General features: G+C 39.3%; 1 protein-coding gene across 4 annotated transcripts in view; it reads right to left on the reverse strand.

The window, feature by feature from the left end:
* Positions 1-436: 436 nt before the first annotated feature.
* Positions 437-25943, reverse strand: part of ypel1 (yippee-like 1) — a 34529-nt gene continuing 9022 nt past the window's right edge. For all 4 annotated transcript variants that reach the window (XM_031305252.2, XM_031305255.2, XM_031305254.2 and 1 more), the window contains 3 exons: positions 9577-9620; positions 6973-7081; positions 437-5279 (listed from right to left, as the gene is read on the reverse strand). In XM_031305252.2, coding sequence (XP_031161112.1) covers positions 5190-5279; positions 6973-7081; positions 9577-9620 — 243 coding nt within the window. In that variant the 3' untranslated portion in view covers positions 437-5189. The remainder of the gene's footprint in view (positions 5280-6972; positions 7082-9576; positions 9621-25943) is intronic.

Here is a 25943-nt window from a genome sequence, read left to right on the forward strand (position 1 = left end):
TCAAACGTAATGGGAAAAGCAGGCTACAGCTAAATTAAGACTTCACAGTAATAACAATAAAGACAAGTATTGAGTGATTGTATTTTAAATGAGCACAAGTAAAGTAGAACTGACGTAACAGCTGTTATATATGTTAGGTGTTTGTTATATATGTCAACGTTTATTTTCAAGTTTTATTTTGAGGGTCTTTTAAAGTTATTACATGCTGTCTCAGCTAGCAGTTAGCCGAATTAGCTGTTAGCTAAACTAACATTAGCTTGGCTGTCGACCGGAAGCGTGGAACAGATCGTGCAGTGTCGTAAATTCTCGTACAACCGCGCATGCGCTAACATTTTGCGCATGTGCAGAACGGATCGTGCAGGCAGAACGGATCGTGTACCGACACAGTCTATGGTTTTATCCTATAAATGAATGACGACTTCAAACAATCCACAACTTTATGCCATTGAAAATTTATTGTGATATCTGATAGTTTACATTAGAGTGAAAACAGATGTGTGACATGGCTTTACTAAGACAGAATGCAAAGCAATGTAGTCAAATAAAAAGCATATATTTGTTTTTAAATTTAGGAAGAAAAAATAATAATAAAACAGGCACGACATATAGCCATTATAAATACAACATGCTTTAGACCTTAAACTGTAGTTTAACAGTCCTAAGAAAAGAACTTGTACATTCTTTTCCCCTGTATACCCATCTTGCCTTTGATCAACATCCTTTCTGTTATGTTTTTAGAAAGTTACAGAGCTCAAAAAGTAGGTAGCCAGTATCCCAAAAAAAACAAAAATAATTAAAAGTAAACAGCTTTTCAGCAGCAAATGTCTAAATTTTTTTATTCAGGCTGCTTTGACGCTGTTAAGTTCAGAGAATCAAGACATTCTACAGAATGTCATACATGACAGGATTTCTCCTCTTTAATTTTGGTATAGCAGTTGAATCTGCAGGAGACACTCGATCCCTGGCTTCCTTCCTGCCCACTGATACATGACACTGATCATTCGATAGAACCTGGTTCTTATTTGGTATACACCGGCGGTGACACTGGAAACTGCTTTTTGTTGCTTCAACTTAGACTGACTAATCCAAGGGGGAGTATAGAGGCTCTGCAAGCAACCACTGCTGGCGCCAACTTGGAGGTCCTTCCTTGGAGGAACTGGCTTTGTGCATGTAACGGCTAACAAGTTGGACTAATGTCGGTCCATTCAGTAAAAATTTAAGCAGACATGAAGGTCTGGTAAGGTATATTTTTTTGTTTCCAAATTTAGTCACCAGTACCATTCTGTTTGCTCTACGAGTTTGGAAAAAGTCAAAACTAAACACATGGCTGGATTTTGACATTTTCAGCCAGATGTGATCATCATATCAGACAGTGAATGCATCAGAAATTAGGAGCTGCAACCTTCGAAAGGATGCACCCCTTGAAAGTGTCCTATGGAGGAACTGGCCTCCGGAAGGCCAGAGCAGCATCATGTACATAAAAAACATTCAGGTGCTCCTTGTCCACTCCTAAAATTGACTGGAAATTGACACTGAAATTGAAAATATTCACACCACAAGGTCCATTTGGTAGCTGTTCAGCAGATGGAGCGGCCCAGTTATGATAATTATTTATATTTAAGTATTTGCTGAGGAAGATCATAAACAGCTACCAAACGGACCCTGTGGTGAGATTATTTCGACAACTGCTGTTTTCAAGGCCAATAATTAACTTTCAGTCTCAGTTTTTTTCAAGTTTATCATCAGGAAATGGCTTGACAAAGTGGTGTATAGTAGTAGTAAACTCAGTTCAGCCAGTTTGCCAGCACTGATGACCACAGGAACACAAATATCAATGAGGTCACGCTGTATTTCCCGACTTTACAAATTGACGAAGACCGCTGAATACACCAATAAAGAGTAACATAACACCAGGCTGAAAAGTATTGTTTCAATCTCTCTGGTGGAAAGTTTCACACCCAGCATCACTGATGGTTGTAGTCCAAAACATGCTCTGTTGCACCTGTAACCACACCCAACAGTGATGTCATGGTGTACTGACCCACCCCTGGAGTACACATCTACTTCACTGCAGCCAGCTGTGAAGTTGAATCACTGGGTGTCAGTTAAAACAGGTGCTCTTTAAACAACGTCTGTGCAGTGGATTTGGTGGGACACAGAGTGCTGCATTTGAAGGAGTGTTTAAAATAGACCAGGCCTTGTTTGACTTGTTAATAGGTTTAAAATGCAAACTTTCAAAGAATGCAGCCCCAGAACTGGGATGTAGTGACTAAGCTTAGGTAACATTATTAAAACAATAAATCAAACAGATCAGGGAAGTAACCGTTCCATTTTCAGTCAAAACCAGCACAAAAATGAATAAGTTCTCAAGAAATACAATCAGATATTCACAGCCAGCATTGCCAAAGGATAAGGACCTCCAATATGGCTGCCAGAGGGTGCGTTTCATCCCCTGAAAGCCCTCTATACAGGAGACACTGACTGTGATGGCGAAAGGGTCTTGATAAAGGCTCTCCCTGCGACATGGTGGGAGATTCCAGCTCGCCCTCGTTGTCTACATGGCTCAGCAGAGACCTAAACATCAGCCCTCTAACGGGCTCTCACCACACAAGCTAAATAAACAAGCTAACAGAACACAAACAAAACAGGGATAAATCACTTTCAAACAAACTAACCTGGCTGTTGACCTCACAGATCACCGGGAGAGAAACCAAACAGCTGCGAAAGAAAAAAAAACAACAGGACAAATAAAAACACTTCCAAACCGAAAGAAAGAGGAAAAACAAAAGAGAAATAAACTCTCTGAGGAAAATAAACTAAACATTCACTTTTGAGTGCAGGCATGCATGTGGGCTAATACGCACGCACACGCACACGCACACACACACACAGAACAAAAGTGCTTCAAGTTGGGGAAGTAAAAGAACTAACCCAGTAGAAATACGTATAAAACCTTAAATATGTAACTTTATGTACAAAAACTGTAACACGGGCCAACATCTCAGCTGTTTATGTCTTTATATTTTCAAGTAGTTATCACTGCTAACTATTAAGGGTTTGCATTGTCATCGTTTTTAGGATAAAAAGTTATGTGATCTGACTGACCTTGCCGGCAAAGTCAATCACCGCTGATTTTTAAATCTCTATCCCGCATGTTCCAAACCTCCTCCTCTATGCTTTACGGTGAGAAATATACTGAATATCTATCTGTTTTTGCACCTCTAAATCTTAAGGTAGAAAATATAAGTTTGTATGTATACCAAGTTTCTGTTGTCCAAAGAAAAACTAAAAAAACAAACAGGGAAGAGCTCTATGAGGATTTTGGGCCATTTTGAACCAGAAGAAGGGGGAAGACATCAGTTCACACAAATGTTTACGGAGTTATGCACTGCACAACAGAAAATAAGAGGGGAGGCTGTTCATGTTTTGAAGAGGCACAAGATTCATATGGCTTAGAGGCAAATCACAAAGAGACAATTCATATGCTTTGAGAGAGAGAGACGGATAAGCATGTAAAGTGCAAAAGACCTACGAGAGCGGGAAGGATATGGCAGGATTTCTACGATAGCAGCAAAGAATCGGAAACTACACTTTTCTCAAGCAAAAAATTGAGAGGAAAAGCAGAATTTATCGATATAACTGAAATAAAACCAGATAATCTAGAAGCTTCTAATAGAGACGATGAACAAACCCTTAAACCGTCCAGGTCAAATTTTTCTTTCCGTCTCCAACAATCTGACGTTCATCTGTGAGAAGGCCATTTATAAAAAAAAAACAGACGAAAGCGGACAAACTTTTTGCCTCTAAACTGAAATGAACCAAAGGCCTCTGCAAAGTGCAAACAAAGTAGCATCGTTCAAGTATGTCACTGTGTAATGCGTGAACACACACACATGCACAATATATATATACACACAGTCATATGCATATACACATGTGCATGACAGCTAATATATATTTAGAATCCATGTTCCAATATCAACGTACTACGAACATTTTCATAGTATTTATGGATATGTAATCATAGTATGGGTGTATATATATTCTTATGTGGTTGTGTCTCTTAGTGTGCCATTACTAGACAATGGAATAATACAGTCTGCCCTAATGCTTTATGACATGTGGCCACTGATGTCAGATTCCCCAGTCTAGAAACTATTTCTGCTTCTTTTCAGGTTGTTTTCACTTGCTGCAAAATGGGACCAGCCACAATCGCACTTAGCCAAACACTAAACATATTTATATATCTATATATTTATATATATGTATATATATATATCCATTTATGTCAAACAAATAGTAGGTGCTGCTTTCAATGCTTTTTGGGTCCTGAAAAGTACCAGGGGGAAGGGGGGGGAATAAAGAAAATTCACAAGAAAGAAAAAAAAGAACTATCAGGAATAAAATCCCACACTACTACAATCCCATCCTTTGCAACTTTTTTTTTTTTTAAAAGCAAGATGCTGCTACATATGTGTAACTACAATAAACTCCCTTTCCCCTCCGCTCCTCACCTGTCCCTGATTGCTCATTTGGACATTAGCAAAGAAAAGCATGCTCAGCTATAGGCAGAGATACAACAAGCCAAAAAAAAAAAAAAAAACATGACAGACTTGACAGGGAAATAAAATGCTAACCAGTAACATCCATACGCCATTAAACCAAAACCTTACCAAACTCAGAAGTTAAAACTATAGCAAATAACGTTAAAAAATAATCATTGTCTGTCTCGCTTGGTGGGCGAAATAAAGAAAACCAAAGCCATGTCCCCTCAGTGAAGTCTCTCTCCTTTCGCATAGTGGTCGCCATATCACCACAATCACTTGTTTACGCCTGGTTCGGTGGTGGGGAGTGGGGTGAGAGTGAGCGGGCGGGGGTTCAAACCCAAAAAGCTCCGGCGATGCGAAGGAGAACACACAATCTTTAAAGTGACGACAGGACTCCTGTGACGTGATTTTTCAACAGTTGCTCCGCTTCCTCGTCGTCGTATTTTTTTCTTTTTTTTTTGTATGTCATTTGCTCTGTTCAGTTTCACGATGACCAGGTGGGTGGGTGTGCACGTGAAGGAGGTGAGGGGGAGGAGTTTTTTTTTTGAGGGGTTTGGGAGGGGGGGCGGGGTGGTCGATGGTCGTCGCTCCAACGCAGTTCAATAAAGAGCATTCTATGGTCAGAAATAGAACAGAGGAGCATCACTCCCATCCGTTGTCCTTGATCATGTGAGCCAGCTCGATGATGAACTTTCCCTCTTTGTACTTTTGACTGCTCTCAAACGCGTGTTCCTGTAAAAAAAACAATATATATAGCTAAGTACATTTACTTTTTCTTTAAGTACAAATTTGAGGTACTTTACTTGAGTCTTCTACTTCACTACATTAATCTGACAGCTTTAGTTACTTTACAAATAAAGATTTTTGCATAGAAAACATAAGAGCTTATAAAACATGATGTTCTGTTATAAATTACTACCTTCTTAACAGTTTATACAAGTACAGCTGAAACGATGAGTTGGTTAATAGGCCAGCAACCAACGATTACTTTAATTATCAATTATCTGCCGATTATTTTTAGATTAATCGTTTGGTCTATAAAATGCCACAAGTTAGTGAAAGATAGTGAAAAATGTCCATCCCAGTTTCCCAAAGTCCAAAACCCAAAGATATTCAATTTAATATGATATAAAAACAGATAAAAGCTGGAAGCAGGAGACTGAAAACAGCGAAGCTGTACTTAGTATTTTCTGAATTTTACAAACCAAACAATGTAATCGATTAATGGAGAAAATAATCAGCAGATTCATCCGTAATAAAAATAATCATTAGTTGCAGATACTAAATAGTTAAAAAGGAGCTCCAACTCAACAACTACAACTGGGTTTAAAATAACGCATGAGTAATGATATAATCTAATGATATAAATATACAAATACAACTATCTTCATGACAACTGAGCCAACTCAATCCACTGAGAAAGACTGCGAGATGTGGTTGAAAGCCGAGAAAAAAGCCAGTAAGTGAACCTTGAGTTAAGATTGTTTTTGTCGAACCATTGTCGTCAAAGTAACGTACAAGGTGTTTTAGCTGCTTTGTAAGTGAATTATGGAGGAAGCTTAAAAATGCATTTACAACACTGCAGAGGAGGCAAACATATAATAAAGTTTGCAATAACTCAGCAGTGAATTTGATTTTGAGAGACAAATATGCACACATTTATGCACACATTTATTCATCTGGCCTCATTATCTGAGAAAAGCTGGATTTTAGAGACGAAGAGAAAAAAAATGAAAATGAAGCTTTCCTCCAGTGACCAAACCACCTCTTAAATTAACTTCCTGTCTGACAACACATCTCCTGAAGTGCTGGATCATTTCCGGCAGACGTCTCAGTCCTGCGGAGCTTCATGAGAATCAGGATGTCGACGTGGGTCTGTGTCTTTGATTATCGGCTCAGCCTGATTTGCCTTGTAAACCAGCTCTGCTCTGCTCTGCTTTGCTTGCGGTGCCTTTCTGAGAATCTCTAATTGTTTTTGTCACTGAAGGAGAGGCTTTAAGTGAGTCCCTGTCTAATACTTTGTTCAGTTATCTTACAACCCTTCTACAGTCTTTTTCAGACAATTACCGGGCAAGCCTCTTCAAAATGCCCTGACATTTAATCACTGTAGACTCTCAGAGGTACCAGTCTGGCTGTCTGCAGCCAACCTTTTCGGCACTGTAATTATCTTACACACTAGGAGACCACAGAGCGCTCAATCTCTCAGCCTAAATACAACCCTGAGCAAAGAAAAGTGTCACCATGGCTTTAACAAGCAATGCTTTAATGAGAGCAACCTTGTTCCTTTGACTTGTATCATTTGTCCCGTTGCGAGCCAAGAAACCACATAGCTGCACAACAACACAGCAGCAGGCGTAAGTGGTGCATCAAGAAACATTCGGACGGGAAAAGTAAAGGGCTCAGGTGAGAGTTTAAGGAGACTTACATATTTCCAGCCCAGGGTGGTTTTACAGTTTTCACAGTAGATGTCCGCCACAGCATGTAAACCTGTGAGGAGTACCCGCTCCTCAGCTGGCCCGCAGCCGACATTCACCCTGCAGGGAAGGCAGGAAGTGGAGAAACGTTCAGGAAGGTCAGGAAGAGCAGAAGAAGAGCTCCATTTTTTTTTTTACTTAAAGTAAAAACAGTCCACAAGTATTCAAAATGAAAGTACTCATTGACAAGAGCAGTCCCAGTCAAAGTGTACCTGGTGCAACGTATTCATTATTACAAACTTAAGATTAAAATGAAATAAAATGATCTAAACTTGAAATACAAATGGGTGAAAATATTCTATTCTAATTCTATCTAAACTATTTCTCCATATATGAGATATTCGCTTTTTTCATACTTGCGATTTCACCAATTTCGGGTATTTTCTTGCACTTAAAACGATTAAACTGAATACCCTGAAATTATTTTCAAAATGTCAACACCACATAGCCAAAAAAGCTACATTGCTTAGTCCCAAAAAAGTTGTTTGGAGATTATTTTTTAACCTGACAACAGTGACAATCTCTGAGCTTATCTACATCTACTATATCTACAGATAAGTGTATTGGAGTCTAAGTATAAAGTCTCCCAAAATGGAAATACTAGAGTGCCAATACTTCAAAACTGCACTTCAGTAGGAACCTTAAATAAATACTTTTTTGGTAGGGGAAATCTATTGGTTTGTACTTTCTTCCTTACTAAACACACCACTCCCTCCCAGTAAACACTGTGCTGCTGATTAGCTTTTAATTAAAGGAAATGCCGCAGACAAATAAACAACCATTATATGTAACCAAGCTAAATGTCTGCAAAACTTTCATTTTCCCACCAAACAGTATTGACACAATACTGTACTGTATCTGATTTGGGGCTACCTGCAAAGCACCATACACATCTTTCACTGGATTTCAGGCGCTTTCACATTGGGCATGATGTGAATGATTTATTAAGACTGTAATTCAATTCATTCTGGCGGGTAGGAACAATGTAAATCAGAGTTGGGTGGCACAAAGCAGTTGCACCGTGACACCTGAAAATGTCTCAGACCTCTTGGGGGGGGGGGGGGAGAGAGAGAGAGAGAGAGAGAGAGAGAGAGAGAGAGAGAGAGAGAGAGAGAGAGAGAGAGAGAGAGAGAAGAGAAACTTCTGTGTGTGGTTCATGACAAGATCCAAGACCAAGCAAGAAAGAAACCACTAAAAGTGTCTCATGGGTTTAAAAAGATGGATGTTAACCAGCAGCTCCTGCAGCCAGGACTGACATGAACATGTTTTAATGGCGAGGTTACATACTATATAATCATTGTTTCAACAGCATATCAATGACTACTGTCGTTAGGACCTGGTTCACATTCAAATCTAGTCATTTGATTGTGGTTGAAACATTTATTTGTAACGTAGACTTCAGCCCAATTTTAACATAAATATTTTAACCGTTTATTTCCTGCAAATAAGCATCAATCAGTGCTTACTGCGTGTAGTTGGCAGACACTGGAATCAGACTGGTTTTAGTCCCTGTGATGCTAAAAAAACATTGCCGTTCCGTCTGCTTTCACACTGGTAAGTAAGTACACATCTACAAGTGTTTTGCCAAAGATTTGAATAATATGAACTTTATTTTCTGAACCCAAGTACAGACCAAGATATCCCACCCAACTCCACCTAACAGAGGTGGTCCAATATTGGTTTTAAGCACACTGTGGTGCAGTTTGTGTATAATCAGACACCAATCCTTACTCCCAAAATGTATGTGCACGCAGTCCTAACCACATTGGTGGCAGTAGTGCACTGCTAAAATGTCTGTGGACAATGGACAAAGAGGCACATTGATGGCATGCAATGTTTCTTTCCGATGAGGGCATTAAAAAAGGGGAGCTTTAACTTTTATTTCTATTTCATGTGATTTATTCCCCAATTTTCTCCAATTTCTGAAAAAACAATTGCTGAAGTGTCCTTGAGCAAGACACCAAACCTCAAATGTAGGTGTTTGTTTGTAAGGTTGTAGGGGGAATTATGGACTAAAGCATCTGCAGAGTGAATTTAATGTAGTGTAATGTGTTTGTTGAACGGATAATCGAACATGACTATTGGGAATAAAGTCAGCAGTAAATTCTGCAGTAGTGAATGTGAACTTCATCTATATACCCCTTGTTTTTAACTTTTTTTGTGGCTTTTTGCTTGTGGCTCCACCTGCCACCTTTGTTCTAAATTTCGTGCATGTGCGTTAAAACATTATTTGGACATACGTGTGCAGTCATCGTGGCAGCAACGGAATACAGCTGCACAGAAAACAAGAGTAGACAAGTGTGAAAGCAAAGCAGTACGTTTAGGTGAAGAAGGGACAATTGAACTCTGTTTTAAACTCAAACAAAAGGCACCCAGTGTGAACACGGAACAAATAATGAGCTACTTGTGAGTCCATGTAACTTTTATTTACAAGCCCCAGATCACTTGTAAATAACACACTGAATAAATCAAATGTACGAAAAGAGCAACAAAGCAAAGTTTTCCACTCTGGAAGAAAACAAGAGGTGAATTGTAAGTGTGTGTCTCATACTTACACTGAATTAAACAGATAGGCTCTTCCTTGACTGCCTTGAAATGACTGAAATGAGAAAGTGAGAGAGAGAGAGAGAGAGAGAGAGAGAGAAAAAAAAATCACGTAAGTAGACGATACAGAGCTGCACCAAACCGCTGAGTGCAAGAATGTCAGCAACTGATGCCTGGGGGTGCTTTTCTCCCAGTTAATGCTGTGAATACTTTTTCTTCCACCTTGTCAAGGTTCCCACACACAGGTTTGGCTGGAAGTAAGAAATAAAAGTCTAAGCGAGTATATTATAAACGTCAACTTTAATGATGACGACGAGAGAAATGTTGTTTCTTGAGACGTGAAGTAGGATTCCTCCATTTCCCTGTTATTGATCGTTACAATGCAGAAAACATGAACTCAAACTTAAAGTTTTGTACTTCATTGTCTGCTAAATATTTACAAAAAAATCATATAAAAAGCTGTTGGTGCTTTGCATGTTTAAAGGGTCAAAATACAAGCAGAAAGTTGATGGAATAAGAGATTGATGTTGTGTTTTAAAGATAGACATGAAAGAGGAGAGAGAGGGGGAATGACATGCAGCAAAGGGCCGCAAGTCACAACCGAACCTGCAGCTGCTGCATCGAAGACTAAGGCTCTGTATATGGGCGCGCGCTCTACCAGGTGAGCTACCCAATGCGCCCAATGTTGTGTTTTAAATAAAGTTACTTGCCACAATCAATGAGATTATATAAATCTAGATAAAAATCTACTAAATGTCTGACTTTTTTCCTTGCTGCAAGACATCACGCTTCATTGCTGACATGCAGCGTTATGGATATTCAGTGTATTTGCAGAACGATGACAGCAGCATCTAACAGCTGATAGAAGAAGAGACTTTAATGCCTGCACAGTGATGGAAATCTGAGCTTTATGTGCGATATGTAAATATAAACACAGCCAAGATACAGTTTTATTAGAGATTAGGTAAACTGTACACACACACACACACATGCAGCTAATTACCCTGATTAATGATTTAAAAATTTCCCCAAATGAGTACATGCTGAAAACATGTTAGCTCAATTGCATTGAGGAGTAAGTTATGTTAAAAGGTCCCATGTGGAGTTTTCTTTTAAACAAACACACTTGTTTTCAAGGCCTTAAATGGCCTGGCCCTGGAGCATTTGTCCGAGATTTTAACTAGGGTTGCACAATATTGACAAACAAAAATTATGGGAAAAACACATCAAAATAGATTAATAGAATATCAAAACAACAGGTTTTCGTACAACAGAAGGGGTTTATTTAAACACAACAGAAGGGGTTTATTTAAACTGGCAGTGCAACCTGAGTAAATAAATAAAGATCTGATTGGAAAAAGTTCACTACTGTAAAATATTTGATAGTCTAAATAGGAAACATGTTGGACAACTGTTATCACTGATCTCAAAATCTCTCCAGATATCGTCTGTGTATATTTTAAGTTTTTTCTACACTTTATTATTATTTCTTGTATGCGATTGTAGTGATTCTTCAGGTTTAGTTAGGAAAACACGAAAAACACAACATAAACTCAATTGTGTAGTCGTAATGAATGTAGGAGGTTAAATAAAATCAGGCCTTATAAATATCCTGCCTCTGCCTGCCGCTGAGTTCACACATGACGTTACTGTATATTAATGTAAACACCGAGCAGTAAAGCCGTCACAGTGGGTGACAGCAGAGTCTGCTAGGCTTCTCTCCTCCGGCCCTGTCATCCTCGGCCGGCAGGCAGGCCCCAATCAGCTTTGCTTTTTCCATTGCAAATGAGTGCGGCAGATAAGTTTGTGGCTGCGGTTGAGGGCGCTGAGCTAATACCGCCTAATAGGAGCTCCAGCTGCCTCCTACTCTGCTGACCACAGCCACCACCACCACCACCGAGGCCCAGGGGACTATTTTCAGCTGCCTGAGTGTTGATGCATTTGTCAAAACTGAAAACATTTTATTTCAGATAACAGGAGTTTGTCTTGGAACTGATTCAAGAACCACATATGTAAGAACGAAAGAGGAGTATTATTCTATTCTTTGCCCCCCCTTCTCTGATCGCTCCAGCTCATTGTTTGTGTTTGAAGTGAAGTCTGCACACACATACAGTGCAGAGCCACAAGACATGCAACCTTTAGCTGCGAGAGGGAACTAGGTCGGTCCCTGTGAAGTCAACAACAAGTCCTCTCCACAGTGTTTATAGTCCAGGGAGGGGAGGGAGGAGGTTACTCCATGTGACAAGAGCTGGGTGTCATATCTGTGCTTCAGCCATCAACTTAACCACTGGCGCAAAAAGGGACGGCTCCATCGCTTGCTGCCCTTATCTGCATCCCACAGTCTATTTTTACTTTGGCAGCGTTTTTTTTTTTTTTTTTTTGACTCTCTACCTGAGCTGCTGCGAGCTTCACTGTACTGTAGATCACTGGACTACAAAAAACATCAGGAGCAGGAGGATGCTTGTCACATAGCCCGTTAAGAATCTAACAGCAAAATCCAACAAGATCTGTAGAAAAAGAAAAACATTTGGATCATGTTTTTTTGAATGCAGACAGCAGCCAGACAGCTTTTGGGGCTGCACTAAACCCCTCCAGGCTCCCTACAATCCTATTAGACGGCCCAACAGGATCCTGCAAGGATTGTTGAGTGCAGAGAGAATCAAATGCAGGGTGGAAGTACTCCCACAGGTTGTTTTTTTTTTTGCCGTTTAATAAAACATGAGCCAATGGGAGTGTGCGGTTACTGAGCTCGTTTTCCTTAAGCTGCTGCAATTGCATTTGTTTTAAACACGCTTGTTCCCAAGATATAAACTCTACGAAGCAAATCTCAAAATCCCTGAATCCTCTTGACCACGCGGGACTGAAGGGAACAATACCTCGCACAGAGAAATCTGCTCCTTCAGCCAAACACACTAAATACAAATCCAACCCCGAGAGGCAAAATGCTTGAACTGCAGAGAGCACAGAGTTCACACAACCTGCATCTGGTGCCACCAAAATTCACAAAACGGCATTTTTATTTCGGCCCTTGTGTGAAATAAAGATTAACTCGAAGCTATTAACAAACCTGCTGAGGTCGACTTTTACCATCTGTCTCAACAGATGCTCGACTGTGGTAGGTGAGGGTTCAACTCCAACTTAATGCATCCTGTTAAACCCAAAAAGCTCTATTTGAATTCGAGGGAAGTACTTTTAAAGGATTACACATCTGATATTTAGAGTTTTACATTATGTTCTGCAATACACTTTATCTAAAATATTAGTCACAACAACGTCCAGAAGCGTAAATGAGATCAACACAGCTGTTCAGGTTATTGTAAGTCGGCTTTAGAAATAACTTGTCGTGAGAAACGTTATTTGCTCCTTACTACCACCACCCAAACTTCTGTGCGTCAACTGAAATGATGTGAGCAGGACTGATACGTCAGTTGCTTCTGACTGGGTTAGGGCAAAATAAAGCAGGCTGAAGGAAAGAAGTAAAACCAAATGGCAATTCTGTCTGATTGACAGGCTCTGTTTATCCTGTTTACCATCTTAATTTAAAATAGCATGTTTGCATGCTAACATGAGCTAATTATCACAAAGTACAGCTGAGGCCATTTGGACACATACCCAAATATTGTGCCAAGTTTCATTTTGACCTGCTGGTATCAAATACTTGTTGAGATATTTCACTCTGGACTAAAGTGGTGAACTGCCTGACCAACATCCCTGGAGCCCATCTGCTAATTTGGCTTATAGTTTAATAAAACCTTGCTGACCTTCAATACACTTGCTTTAATTATGATTTTAAAAAAGAGAGAGGGGGAACAGTAAGGAACTGACTGTTGTGTCACAGGTTCCGTCAGTCACATGTAAAAGAGTCTTGGCAAACGACCAACTGAAAGAAGAAAAAGAAGGGGAAAAAAAACAAAGTGGGTCTGTTAATGGCAAGAAAAGCAAAGTGTGATCAATCCATTAGAGTGGCTTCCATCAGCCTGATGGGTGGGACGAAGCCAAGGTGCTGAATAAAACACTTAGCCTCCTCCTCGGCGTTCAGGCTGCGTCGTCCCGCTGGAGGACCACGTTCACACTGCAGGCCTCTGCTCTCAAACTGCCGCTCACACTGCTATCTGACTTCAGGATGGTGCTCCTATCTGTTGTAGGATGTAACCCTTATCTGATCAAAAATATGAACTGACAGTAGGGCTGCACTATTAATTGCAATTTTATCGAAATCGCAATATGGACTACTTTAGAACAAAAGACATGAAATGCAGACATCAAGCAAAAGCAAGTCTAAACAGCTGGATCTTGCGCTGCTCTTTTAAAAGTGTCCACAGATCTTTGGTCCAATGGGAGAGAGTTCCAAAGTTTAGGAGCCACAACCTTAAAAGGAACAACTAACAAACCCTGAGGCCTGCTGCTGATGTAGGACTGCAGAAGCTCTTTAATGCAGACAGGTGCCTGACCACTCCAAGGCTCTAAAAGTGATCAAAAGGACCTTAAAATGGATTTTAAATTTGATAAGAACCCAGTGTAAAGAAATCCTGATGGGCGTAACAAGACCTTTTGGAGGACTTGGTCAAAAGCTTGGCAGCAGCAGCATTTTGGACGACTTGTAGGCGATTCATGGGAGTCTTGCTAAGGCAGGTGAAAAGAGAACTGCAGTAGTCAAGATGAGAGGAAATAAATGCATGAATAATTATTTCCAACTCAGCTGGGTACACAATGGAGCTGAGTTAAGCAATGTTCCTCAGCTCATAGAAGCAGGAGCGAACCAAATAATTCTAATTGTCATTGTCAGGGAGTTTTACAACAAAAACAAAACTTCACCATTCAGACCTGTAGCAATAAAGGCTTCCCATATTTAGTTAGGGGTTGAGGGCAGGAGGAGATATTGTGCCTGCCATACTTCCTTCTGGCCCGTATGCTCATGTTAATCCTCTCTTTAGGGCTGCTCCATCTGCACCTTTTCCTCACCGGCTGGCATGCCTCGAAATCTCGGCGCATATGCTCAGGGAGGAGAAACAGTTTTTTATACCTGGCTCAGGAGATTTCCAGCAATCAAACTGCAACCGAGGGGAGAACTGTGCCAGAACCTGCAGAGCTCCTCCAGCACTTCCCTTTGTTGTTAGCATGGCTGGGTAACTAGTTTGCCCTTTTTCTACTCCGTGCACAGTGAAAAAAAAGTTAATAAGAAACGCGGTACTGGAGCTGCACTTCACAAATTTCACATGAGATAAAAATCAAACATGGACAGGGCGCGTGGCCCTTGGCAACGTGAAGTGGAAAACACCAGACTACGGTGTCATCTTCTCCTAAGTAACATAATCGGCTTAGAAGGGCTGATGCTGAGGACTGGTGATGCCTCCTTGGACTACTAAACACACAAATGCTAACGAGCTGTGGCAGAGAATAGAGAGCTTATTAATAGATCTGTGAGCAGTATGGTCACAATCAATATCAAGATATTATATCATGATGTGGAAAAGATGTGCAGAATCAGACATAAAAATGCTGAAACAATTACTCAATCAAAAAATATTTGATTAATTAATTAACACGTTTATTCTCTAGTTACTCAACAATTTTAAAGATCTGAATCTTTTTTTTTCACATTCTCAGAGAAATGAAAATACAAATTAGGCTGATTACTGTTCATTCTGTGGGTTTAAATATGAGCATTACACCATAAACGGAGTGAACCTTTATGTATTTAAAGATCGTACTGTAAGTACTACACTGCATGACTGGTTTGATTTGTGCAATATTTCCTTTTATTACTTCTAATATGCATTTACTTTATTTAGATTTTTTGATCGCCTTCTGTATCATTTTTAGTGTTTGTTATATGTTGTATATATTAAGCTTACTATGCATTTGTACATTGGGAACTACAACTGAGAACTGCATGTGTACTTGCATCAAAACAATAATGTGTGAGTTAAAGGGGCAGCTGGATAGCTCAGTTGGTAGAGCGGGCGCCCAAATATAGAGGTTTACCCCTAGATGCAGCTGGCCCGGGTTCGACTCAGACCTTTGGCCCTTTGCTGCATGTCATTCCCCCCTCTCTCCCCTTTCATGTCTAGCTGTCCTGTCAAATAAAGGCCTAAAAATGGCAAAAAAATAATCACATAATACATAAAATAAACAACATAAAGTTGACATACAGATCATGTTATCTGCCTGGTCTTTTAGAGATTTAGAAAGTACTGATTCAAAGCGTTGCGTTATATTTGTCCATTAAACTAACAACTTTGTCAGATGTTGTGAGCCAGATACAGACGCATGATGTGTTACTGTACCGCCATCAAAGCAACACGTTTACCGTGTAAAACCTCCGGGAGAAAAGACAGACTGTCTTTGGAAGATCCCTTAATTAAATCCACTTATTATTAAAGTGGATTGTTTAGACTAATTAGGTCATTTATCAAGAGTCACATTGTCCCAATAAACGAGGAAACAACCCAGTTCACTCTTAACTGCAGTGGTCTTTGAGTTTTTAATACTGAGTATCTTTTATGTCACTGAAAGATTATTTCATTATTGATGAATCTGCAGATTATTTCCTCAGTTGATTGTTTGGTATATAAAATGTAGGGAAATACAGAAAAATGCTCAAATGAAGCTTTTTATACGTATTGATATCGATTGTTTTGTCCAACCAACAGTCCAAAAGTTGAATATTTTCAGTTTTCTATCATAGAAGCTGACGAAAACCAGCAAATGTTCACGTTTGAGAAGCTGGAACCAATGCATTTGTAGGTTTTCTGCCTTGCAACAATGACTTAAACAATTAATCAGATAACATAATTGTTGCTGAAAAGTTCAAATCACTTTAGCTCTAGTTCTGCATGTAATTTAATGTCATTTATGGAAAATGTTTTGACAGTAACTTTACTTTAATTCATTTCAAATCATGATTTTGGAAATATTTTTTTAAAGAATAAACAATGTATATGAATAAAGACAGAAATCCATCCACTTTTGTACATATTCCAACACAGATAGTGTTTTCCTGTAATGTTATTACCAATCTTCTTGTTAACAATCCCATGACTCCTGGGAAACGGATTCTTCCTGGAGAAAAAAAAGTTCATCTTAGTATTTGGTAATTTTATTATGTTCGTCTATTCTGTACACACGAAATCTATTGAACATCTGTCCGCCTTAGAGAGAGGGATCCCTCCTCTGATGCGCTGTCTGAGGTTTCTCCGAGTTTTTTTTGCCATAGACTGTATAACGGAAACAGTTTTTTCCCTGTTAAAGGGTTTTGTTTGGGGAGTTTTTTCTTTATCTGAATCAAGAGTCGAAAAAGACAAGAGGGTGTTGTGTGTATGCTGTGCAGATTGTAAAGCCCCGAGGCAAAATTGTGATCTGGGATATTGGGCTATATAAATAAAATTGACTTGACTTGAAATTGAGTTTCTGACCTCATGCTGCACAAGTGGGTTCAACTAAAAAGTCCAACCAACAAAGTGGATTGATGCATATTTCCAAAACATGAACGGTATGTGAAAAATCTGTCCAAACTGATCTGTTTATGTCTGGTAAACTCGAGTTTTAAAAAGTCTGCATTTTACAGGCCAAACACCTGCATGACTGAGGCACAAAGAGGGAAAGCCAACATTGCACTGAGGTGAGACATTTGCCAAAACTTCCTTGAAGGCCAACAGAGCAGATTACAAACAAAACATGAGGTACAAACATGTAGAGACGGTTTCACTACAGCAGGCGTTTCCAAACTGGCTGTGGAGTTATATAATAGCGTGACATTGAAGGCTGGATCTGAACTAGTATTAAAGACAAATACCAAGTGATTACATAATGTGGACACTTAGTTTTAACGCCATCACTGTGAAAGTCACTTGTTGCACTTATGTTTGCTTTTATTTTGCACAATTCCTTTAATAAAAAAAAGGTTGTAGCGAAGGACTGGTTTGTGTTGGGGTTTTTTAAAATATTTTAAAGTTAGGTATCTTCTTCTTACATTATTTGCAGCTGAGTGTCGTCTGAATGGAAATACCAGATCCTCCACCTGACTTAAAGCAGTCATATTATGCTCATTTTCAGGTTCATAATTGTATTTTAAGGTTGTACCAGAATAGGTTTACATGGTTTATTTTTCAAAAAACACCATATTTTAGTTGTACTGCACCGCTCTCTCTCACTGCTGCAGATCCTCTTTTCAGCTGGTCTCTGTTTTAGCTACAGAGTGAGACCTCTTTTCTTCTTCTTCTTCTGTACTATCTTTGATTGCACTTGCACATGTGCAGTAGCTCAGATGTAGATCATGTCAGCTAGCTAGCTCCATAGACAGTAAAAGAAAGGCTGTTTCTACAACTTTGGTCAGTTACAAGGCAGGATTAGCTGGGAGACTTCTAAATGAAGGCGCACATGTAAGTAGTTATTTTGTAGATTATGGTGAACTTGTGTGTGTTGTAGCAGTGCTTTGCTATTGAGAATGAGGTAGCATGCTAGCGTTAGCGTTAGCATGCTAACGCTAACGCTACGAGCTAATGGTTGCGGTTAGCCTGCTCGTTTCGGCTTGTGACGTCACAAGCCGTGCCGATTTTGAACAGCTCACCCAGAGACTGAAGGCAGGACACATTCAGAAACTGTATCTCACTCTAAACAGCATGGATGGATTTTTTTCAAAGTTTGTATGTGTGTGGAAGCACCAGAGACACAACATAACACCCCAAATCCCAGAAAAAGTGATTTTTTTCATAATATGGGCACTTTAACCACAACCACTAACCCAAACATAGACATCTCTAGCCCGATGCTAATAAACATGACTGGAGAGTATGGCTTGAAATCAGACTATAGTAGATTCAGTGCCTCTCCAATCTTAGTCTATATCCACGACGTTCCACTTCCGTGATTGCCGCCATTGACGATGGTGATTGGTTTAAAGACATGCAAATAAACCGGAGTACGTTTCTCTCCCATCCGGAATGCTATGTGGACTAGCCAGACCCTCCTCCACAGCGCTGTGGAGGAAGGTCTGGCAATGCCAGACTATTCCAATCTAGACAAACAGCAGGGGGGAAAAAACTAGTTTAAATAACAATGTCTAAAAATGAACCACAATACAAGAGACGTTTATTTTATGCTTATGTAAATAGAAACCAGAAACCACAAACTAAATGTAGCTGAGACACGACTACTGGGCTGTAATAAATCCAGTTTAAAACTCTCTGGTGCTACTGGTTCTCCAGCATTCCTGCTCCAGTATCAGCTGTGATGACAATGTGGCGTGACTCTAACAAAAACAAACGCACAAACTTAACAGTTAACCATCTTCAGCCTCTCACACGGTGACCTCAGCAGCACTGACGCATGAGCTCATAAATATCTTGCTCTCATCTAATTATTTGCCACTTAGAAAGCAGCAGTCAGGGCTCATAATAAGTCAAACTGAAGAGGCCAAATGTGCAGTTGAAGAATTAAAGTAAATCAAAAGTTAAGTGAGGGAGGAAAGCTGAGTTTTGGACTTATTTTTATGTTGTGAAGGTTATGACTTTATATGCCTGTGAAGCAAAATGTGCTAAATTATATATTTTTTAAAAGTGCTTAATTCTATAAATCTATAAACAAATGTCTCGCTGTGTAAACACTTTGAGCCACATACTTTCTATGAACTTTGTCTTTAGTTTCATTATTATTATTAATGGCGTTTACTTCCTTTTTTTATGTTGCATCTCAACCCCAATGAACTTTCTGATTGCAAACCAGAAAGGATGTGAATCAAACAGAAAAGAAATAATTAAAATAACAGTCTACATTATCTGACACGTCAAGGCTTTTAAATCTAATGTCCTGTGTAGGGTAAAACTAGCTGTTATAAAAGCGGTGATGACTTTTAGAAGCAAGTTCTCATAGAGGCCAATTGTACATTTGAATTTAGAGAGGAAGCAGAGAGGGAAAGTGTTACTGCAGCTGCAGAGTCACTGTGTTGACGTCAGAAGAGGATAATGATGCCACAGGGATGAAGATTAGTTGAAGTTGAGGTTGGATGGGAACCTTTGCAAGTGGTAACAAAGAGATGATACCAAAGCATCCGCACCAAAAAGAGTCCACGGTTGAATTCCAGTGAGGGTCTTTTATATGTAAGGTTTGGTCGAGAAAGTTCTGTGAGACATCGGACCATCACCAGACGTGCTCACCCAAAAGGGGGTATGTCAACGCTCAACACCCATCATCCACCCTACTATGTTTTTGTTTAAAAAAACTATATCTTTGGCTACGTTTATGCCTCGCGTCTACACTACTCTGCTGTTTCTGACCCCCTAAAATGGAGACATTTGGAAACACTGCTGACCCCGTTTTGGTTTTAAAAAACTCTGGTGTTGCTTTGTAGTCTGGACGGAAGTGTTGAAGTCGAGACCACCTAAACCGAGACCAAGACATCACCTTTGTGGGTTTGAGACTGAGTCAAGACTGAGACCAAGGCAGGGCGAGACAGAGTCAAGACCAAGACCAGACTTGTGTTAGACAGCCAGAGCCTCTTCTCCCGTCTCCCGCATTCACTTTCTTGGGAGTGTGTGTAAAGAGGGCAGGGAGAGGGGGGTTTACGGTAACACATTTCAAATTAGATATGAGTCAAGTTATTGGTTGCATTTGCAAATTTTAACACATAGGCCTAAATCAGACAATGCACAGGCAATTTAGCGAAATCCCTGCAGTTGTGGTCTTGACCGGTCTTGAAATAAAATGTACACGTTTAAACAGTTTTTTAATGAAGTAATCCACTATAGTATTTTAGAAAGTATGCGTTTCTTTAAAAGGGGCTTTGTTTGAAACACAGAAAAAGAGGAGTCACTTTAGAAGGAGGGGGGTTTGATTGTCCGGGGGGAGAGTCTGAGGATGAAGTGAGTGGCTGTACAGGAGTTCAGACACACAAGGGTCAGTCTAAAAGTGTTGGGACACTTTTCTTCCTTTTAATCTCATCTTGAAAGTATGAAATATTTCATTTATTTGGTTGTGAAAGATGGGATTGAAATGCCGGTCTGCAGACCTCTTGTTGCGAGGGGTCATAGCAACAGGACCACTTAGAGGTTCCTTGTTAATGCCGTCTTGTCTCTGGTCTTCACAAAGAGGGCTTTGATTTTCTTCAATATAAATACAAATGTTCATCTGGTATCTGGTCCAAGCCTAATTTACAGCTGTAATTAAATGGAATAGAGAACTGTTGTAGTTTTTAATGCAGCCCCCTTGAACCCCTTGTCTCTGTCTTCTGCCCAGAGATTTCCTACACCTGATTCTTCTGTATCTCACATCTTTCTTCTGCATTTTTCTTGTGAACTGAAGTATATTTGCATTACCCTCCTTTGCTAAACCTTATTCATTTTCAGTTTTTTCCTTTCTGCAGCAGCAACAATTCCACTTCCCCCACAGGTGCCAATAAAGTGTCAGTGTTTCATCATAAAACACCTGATTCTGCCTCTTCACACAATCTTTGCTGTGTAACACTTAATCCACATGTCTGACATGGCTCTAGACAGGTTAAATGAGGGGAAGATAAATGAGGATAGTCGCTCTCTTTAGCCTAAAGCTCATCAGTGTGATTTACGACAGTCTATAACAATTAAAACAATGTGCAGACTTCAAAACTCCAAAATTACTATACTGAGGCCTCTGATCCTGCCAAAAGACAGTCTGGTGATAGAGCTGTATACCAAGCTTGTCTTCCTCTTCCCCTAACAAGCTGCGAGCTTTCAAGTCTCTGAACTGCAGGAGACGGTGAGTGTGCAGATTGATCATCTTTGCCATTTGAATAATCAGCTTAGTGCATGGTGAGATTGCAACGCACGGGGAGCACACTGTCACCATCTTATTATACAGTAACACATAAAGGTCATTGCTTCAGTCGCTGCAACTCCGGTTCATCTGATCGTTTGTAAACTTAACTCACTCTTTGCTCACCAGCACGGAGTATGTTTGTGGCTCAAAATGTCAGCAGCTGTTTGGACAATGTGGACTTCCAATACCCAGAAATCCAGCAACAAATTGATACTTATATGCCTCATAGCAAAAGAAATCAGAGGATGCAACTCTCAGCCGTTTGTATTTCACTCAGGTTCAGATTTGTCACTCTCCGTGGGTGGATAAATGGCCAGACCCAGCAGGACAATTTCATTTTAGGAAATGGGCTGTCCTACTGTGGTCTGACTGTAAAATGAGTTTTTTGTTGTTGTTTGTTTTTGTCTCTGCTAGGATTGATAATTATTGAGGACAGGATGTGGGTGAATGTATCTGCAGGCATGCACAGACCTATCAACAGTCTTTAATGATGGAGGAATTTGACTGGAAGTTAAAAATTATTTTTTTCAGGACCAAAACTGGTGGTGTGGATGTTTGATAAGAGCTCCACAGCAGCATCATACTGGAGGAAGTGTGTGATGATAGAAGATCCTTTACATATATTGCTGGACCGTCTGGTGTTACAGGGATTTTTTAGAAAAATGTCAACGATGAGATTGAACAAGAATAATGAAAATTGTCGTCCTACTACTGTAGCTCTAATAAGCTTTTACTTGGTGGAACATCTGAAGATTTAATAACTTTAATAAGGTGCCATCTTAAGACATCCATGGTGATCAGGGTGCAAATTTGTATCGCACAGTTCAAAGTAGGACAAAAGCTTCAAGAGGATTTAATTCGGAAAGTTCGGATAGAGAAAATCTGATGATAAAAAGGACTCCTTTCAAATCAATTGAACTTTCTTTCTATCAACACAAATGCTATCGGGCCGCGGCCATTATCGATGTCTAGACAAATAACTATAAACTGGATCAGAAAGACCCTTTAACTCTATGTCCTCATGACTTACGTTTCCATTACATTTGTGCACGTTTTAAGCTAATTTCTTACAGATCTGCAAAAGAAAATAAGAATTAATGCTCGTTTCCATCAACCACCTTCATGTGAAGATATTCAAGAGGTTTTGACAAGGTTACATAGCTAATCCAGCATAAGCACACCCCCGACACATCCACCCTTGTGATCATTTTTGAGGCTTCAGGTGGAGTAGATTCTTATAACTTTTTGAGTGGCAGCAGAACGTAAATTGTTTGTCCACAGCAGAAGAAACAGAAGCAGAAGTACTGTGACTTAAGGTCTAATAAAACAATCTGTTTCCAGCAACCAATGCACTTCAATGTACAAACAAGTCTTCACGCAATCATATTGCACTTGAGACTTTCTGAATGATAGGACATGGAGCATTATTTTTGAAAATACCTTTTAACTCGGAGCTCAATATCAACATTTGTTCACAATAATATTGAAAATATATCTGCTCTGGTGCGTCTTTAAGACATTTTCCTTGAATATTAGTTTGAGAAGAGCTCCTTGAAATTCAGACCAGTACTGCCAGACATTTTTCTGACACTTATAATGAAACTGTCATTTGGATTCACTTTAGGTCACAGTCTCACAGAGATGAGTTTCTCTGACAACAGTCTGACAGAAACTCTGCATTATACAACTGGCACGTCTTATTTCTATGAAAGCAGAAGAGCACAAACTCACTTGTTTTAAATGTTTAAAGTTTTCATGTTCCGCAGTGGGTGATGATGAAAATCATTTTCCCAAATGTTAAGATTAGGCCACACAAGTTCGCACACATCTAATGACTATATGCATCAAATTACAAGTTGAAATACAGATAATGTTTTGACTCAGAACTGTTGGCTAATTTGCGTCCAACCTCTCTTTTTTGAACTTTTAAAGTAAAAGACTTCTTCGATTTCTCTTACGGAGAACATTTGGTCGATTTACATAAAATTGATCAAGAAATTTAAAATAAAAGTTTTATATTTTTAGGTATATTTTAGGTAATATTTTTAAATACAAAGCATTTCTAAGATTTAACCTCTCTTATGAGTACTAGCAGTTTTTTTTCTCTATCTTATATCATTATAATTTAAATCCCTTTGGGTTTTCCAACTTTGGTTCAGACAAATTAAGCAATTTGAAGACAACACATTGGGCTCTGAGAACCTGCAATAGGCATTTGTCCTCATTTTCTGACATTTTCAGACTGATAGAAGTAATCAGTTTAATATAATCCATAGTTTAATGGATAATAAAAATAATCAGTTGTGGCCCTAAAGACAGCTTTGAGCTCCAAATTCAGTAGTATTGGTATCTTTATGACTGGGAGGAGACAATTCAACCACATAAAAACAAAAACAACAACAGTTGAGTCCATTTCTAAAAAGAAAACATGTAGGCAGTGGTGCAAATGATTTTTCATCTCATATTTTTAAAGTAAACCTCTGAGGTGTCAGTCAGCCACTGTCAGTCAGTTTCAGCAACAGAAACGTAAATAGCCGAGGCAGTAACACTTAAAAAAGATTGGCCACAGAAACCAACTTCAGTTATAACACCAGCAGCGGCTGTCATCAAAGCCTCTGAGAATTTATCAGCAGAAATAAAATACAGATGGAAGAGGAGACAGGTACACAAGCTTTGGATATCCAATAAGGTTGGTGAGCATCACATAAAATGACATTGCTGTCAAACCCAAAGTGACATTTGCCACAACTAATACCAGGGGACAACACTCAATCACTGCTGAGAATTCACAGTTTAGCTGTGCACAGATTTATTCATTTCCAAACTATTAAACGGACGCTGTCAACCTTTATCATCATGGCTCATAATGTCATCCAAAAGATGATTAACGAGACCGGGATAGCCATTATCCAAGCCAATATCCAGACGAGTCTGCAGACTTATCAGTATTTGATATGAATAATTAAAAACTGGATACAGTTACCCAAAAAAATATCATAGAGCAGCTGAACTTTGTACTAATGTGTGAACTCAGGCACTAAGTGTTGCTTATGTTTCTCAGTCTGCTCCTGCATGGGTACCGCTTATTTTAAAGCTGCATTGATCAATATATTTTATATTAACATTGAATCAAATGCCTATATGTAAAAGGATAAGCTGATAGAAGTAAACCCACAGGGAATTATCTGCCAAATGTGTAGCTCTAATTAGCTTTTTAGCCTCTTTTAGCTGATGTTTTTGGTTTTGCATTTATTAAACGCATTTCCAGCTGCCCCAGTCAGCTATTTGTAACAAACAAGCTTCGATAAAACCACTGTACACCATCCACCCAGCACCAAATGACAAACACAAAGTTAGCAACTTGCTGGTGAACGTAGTGGAGCATTTAGCAGCTAAAGATCCAGATTTCATTTTCAGGAGTTGGTGGAGACCAAAAACAGAGCTTAAACAAGACTTCAAATGAATGTTGCTCCATGTCTGCTGCATGTGTAAACAGACAATTGTGATCCTTGTGAATAAAGTGCTAAAAGTTGGATTATGTGACTTGATGCAGTTTATCACTCTGCCCTAAGATTTATATCTGGTGATGGAGTTAGTACCACCACTGTCTCCTTTATCAAAATGTAGGCTGGACTTCCTTGGCTCTGAGAAGGGAGCAACACTGCATTCTATTCATCTACAAAGCCTTGCTTAAAAAATTGCCTGTATTTTTAACAAGCTTGCTGAATTTTAAAATCGTATCACTATGGCACTCGCACTAGTGATTCCTTGGTCCTAAATATTCCATTAGTTAGGACAGAATTAGGCAAAACTGCATTTGAATGTTATGCTCCATATAAATGGAATAACCTGAAGTTTCTAATGAAATTGAACAGCCTGATTTCATTTAATCACTTTAAATGTCTTCTTTATGAAGCCATGTATACTGAATGTACATGTTTACTTTGAGTTGTTTGACATTCTGTAATTGTTTTATGTGTGTACTGTGTATTGCAACTGTTTATATTTATTACTATGTTCCGTCATTTTTATATGTATTGTAATTTTATATGGCATGTAATCAGGGCGTTGTTGGAAATGAGAGCTTGCTCTCAATTGGCCCTCCCTGAATAAATAAAGGCGATAATAATGTATAATTTGCATACTATTGTACGTACTGTAGCTGCTGAGCTAACTGCTAACGTGCTAGTCAGTTGGAAACATGCTAGTGCCAGTCACAACTGTCAAGTTTACGGTTAGTTAGCAAGCTAGATTGCGCGGTCGCTAACACGAAAATAAGTTCACACAGTTTATGCAGAAAATGTTGCTGGCCCATTGACTCTTGTCAGTTTGATGTCGGTCAGTGGTGCGAATTTGACACAAAACATTGCAGCAATTTCAATGACAATAATATATTTTGCTGCAACAATATATATATGTTGCAGCAAAATATATACAGTATATATATATCATTATTTAATGTGTCTACACTCACAGTTTATGAGTGTCTTTCAGGTATTTTTTACATTAATGTATTATTTTTCTCCAATTGACATTCATGAAGGCACCAAATATTGCTGCTGGGAGATTTGTGACACAACTGCAAAGC

Source organism: Sander lucioperca, chromosome 2 (genome assembly GCF_008315115.2).
Source record: "Sander lucioperca isolate FBNREF2018 chromosome 2, SLUC_FBN_1.2, whole genome shotgun sequence".
Classification (NCBI taxonomy): domain Eukaryota; kingdom Metazoa; phylum Chordata; class Actinopteri; order Perciformes; family Percidae; genus Sander; species Sander lucioperca.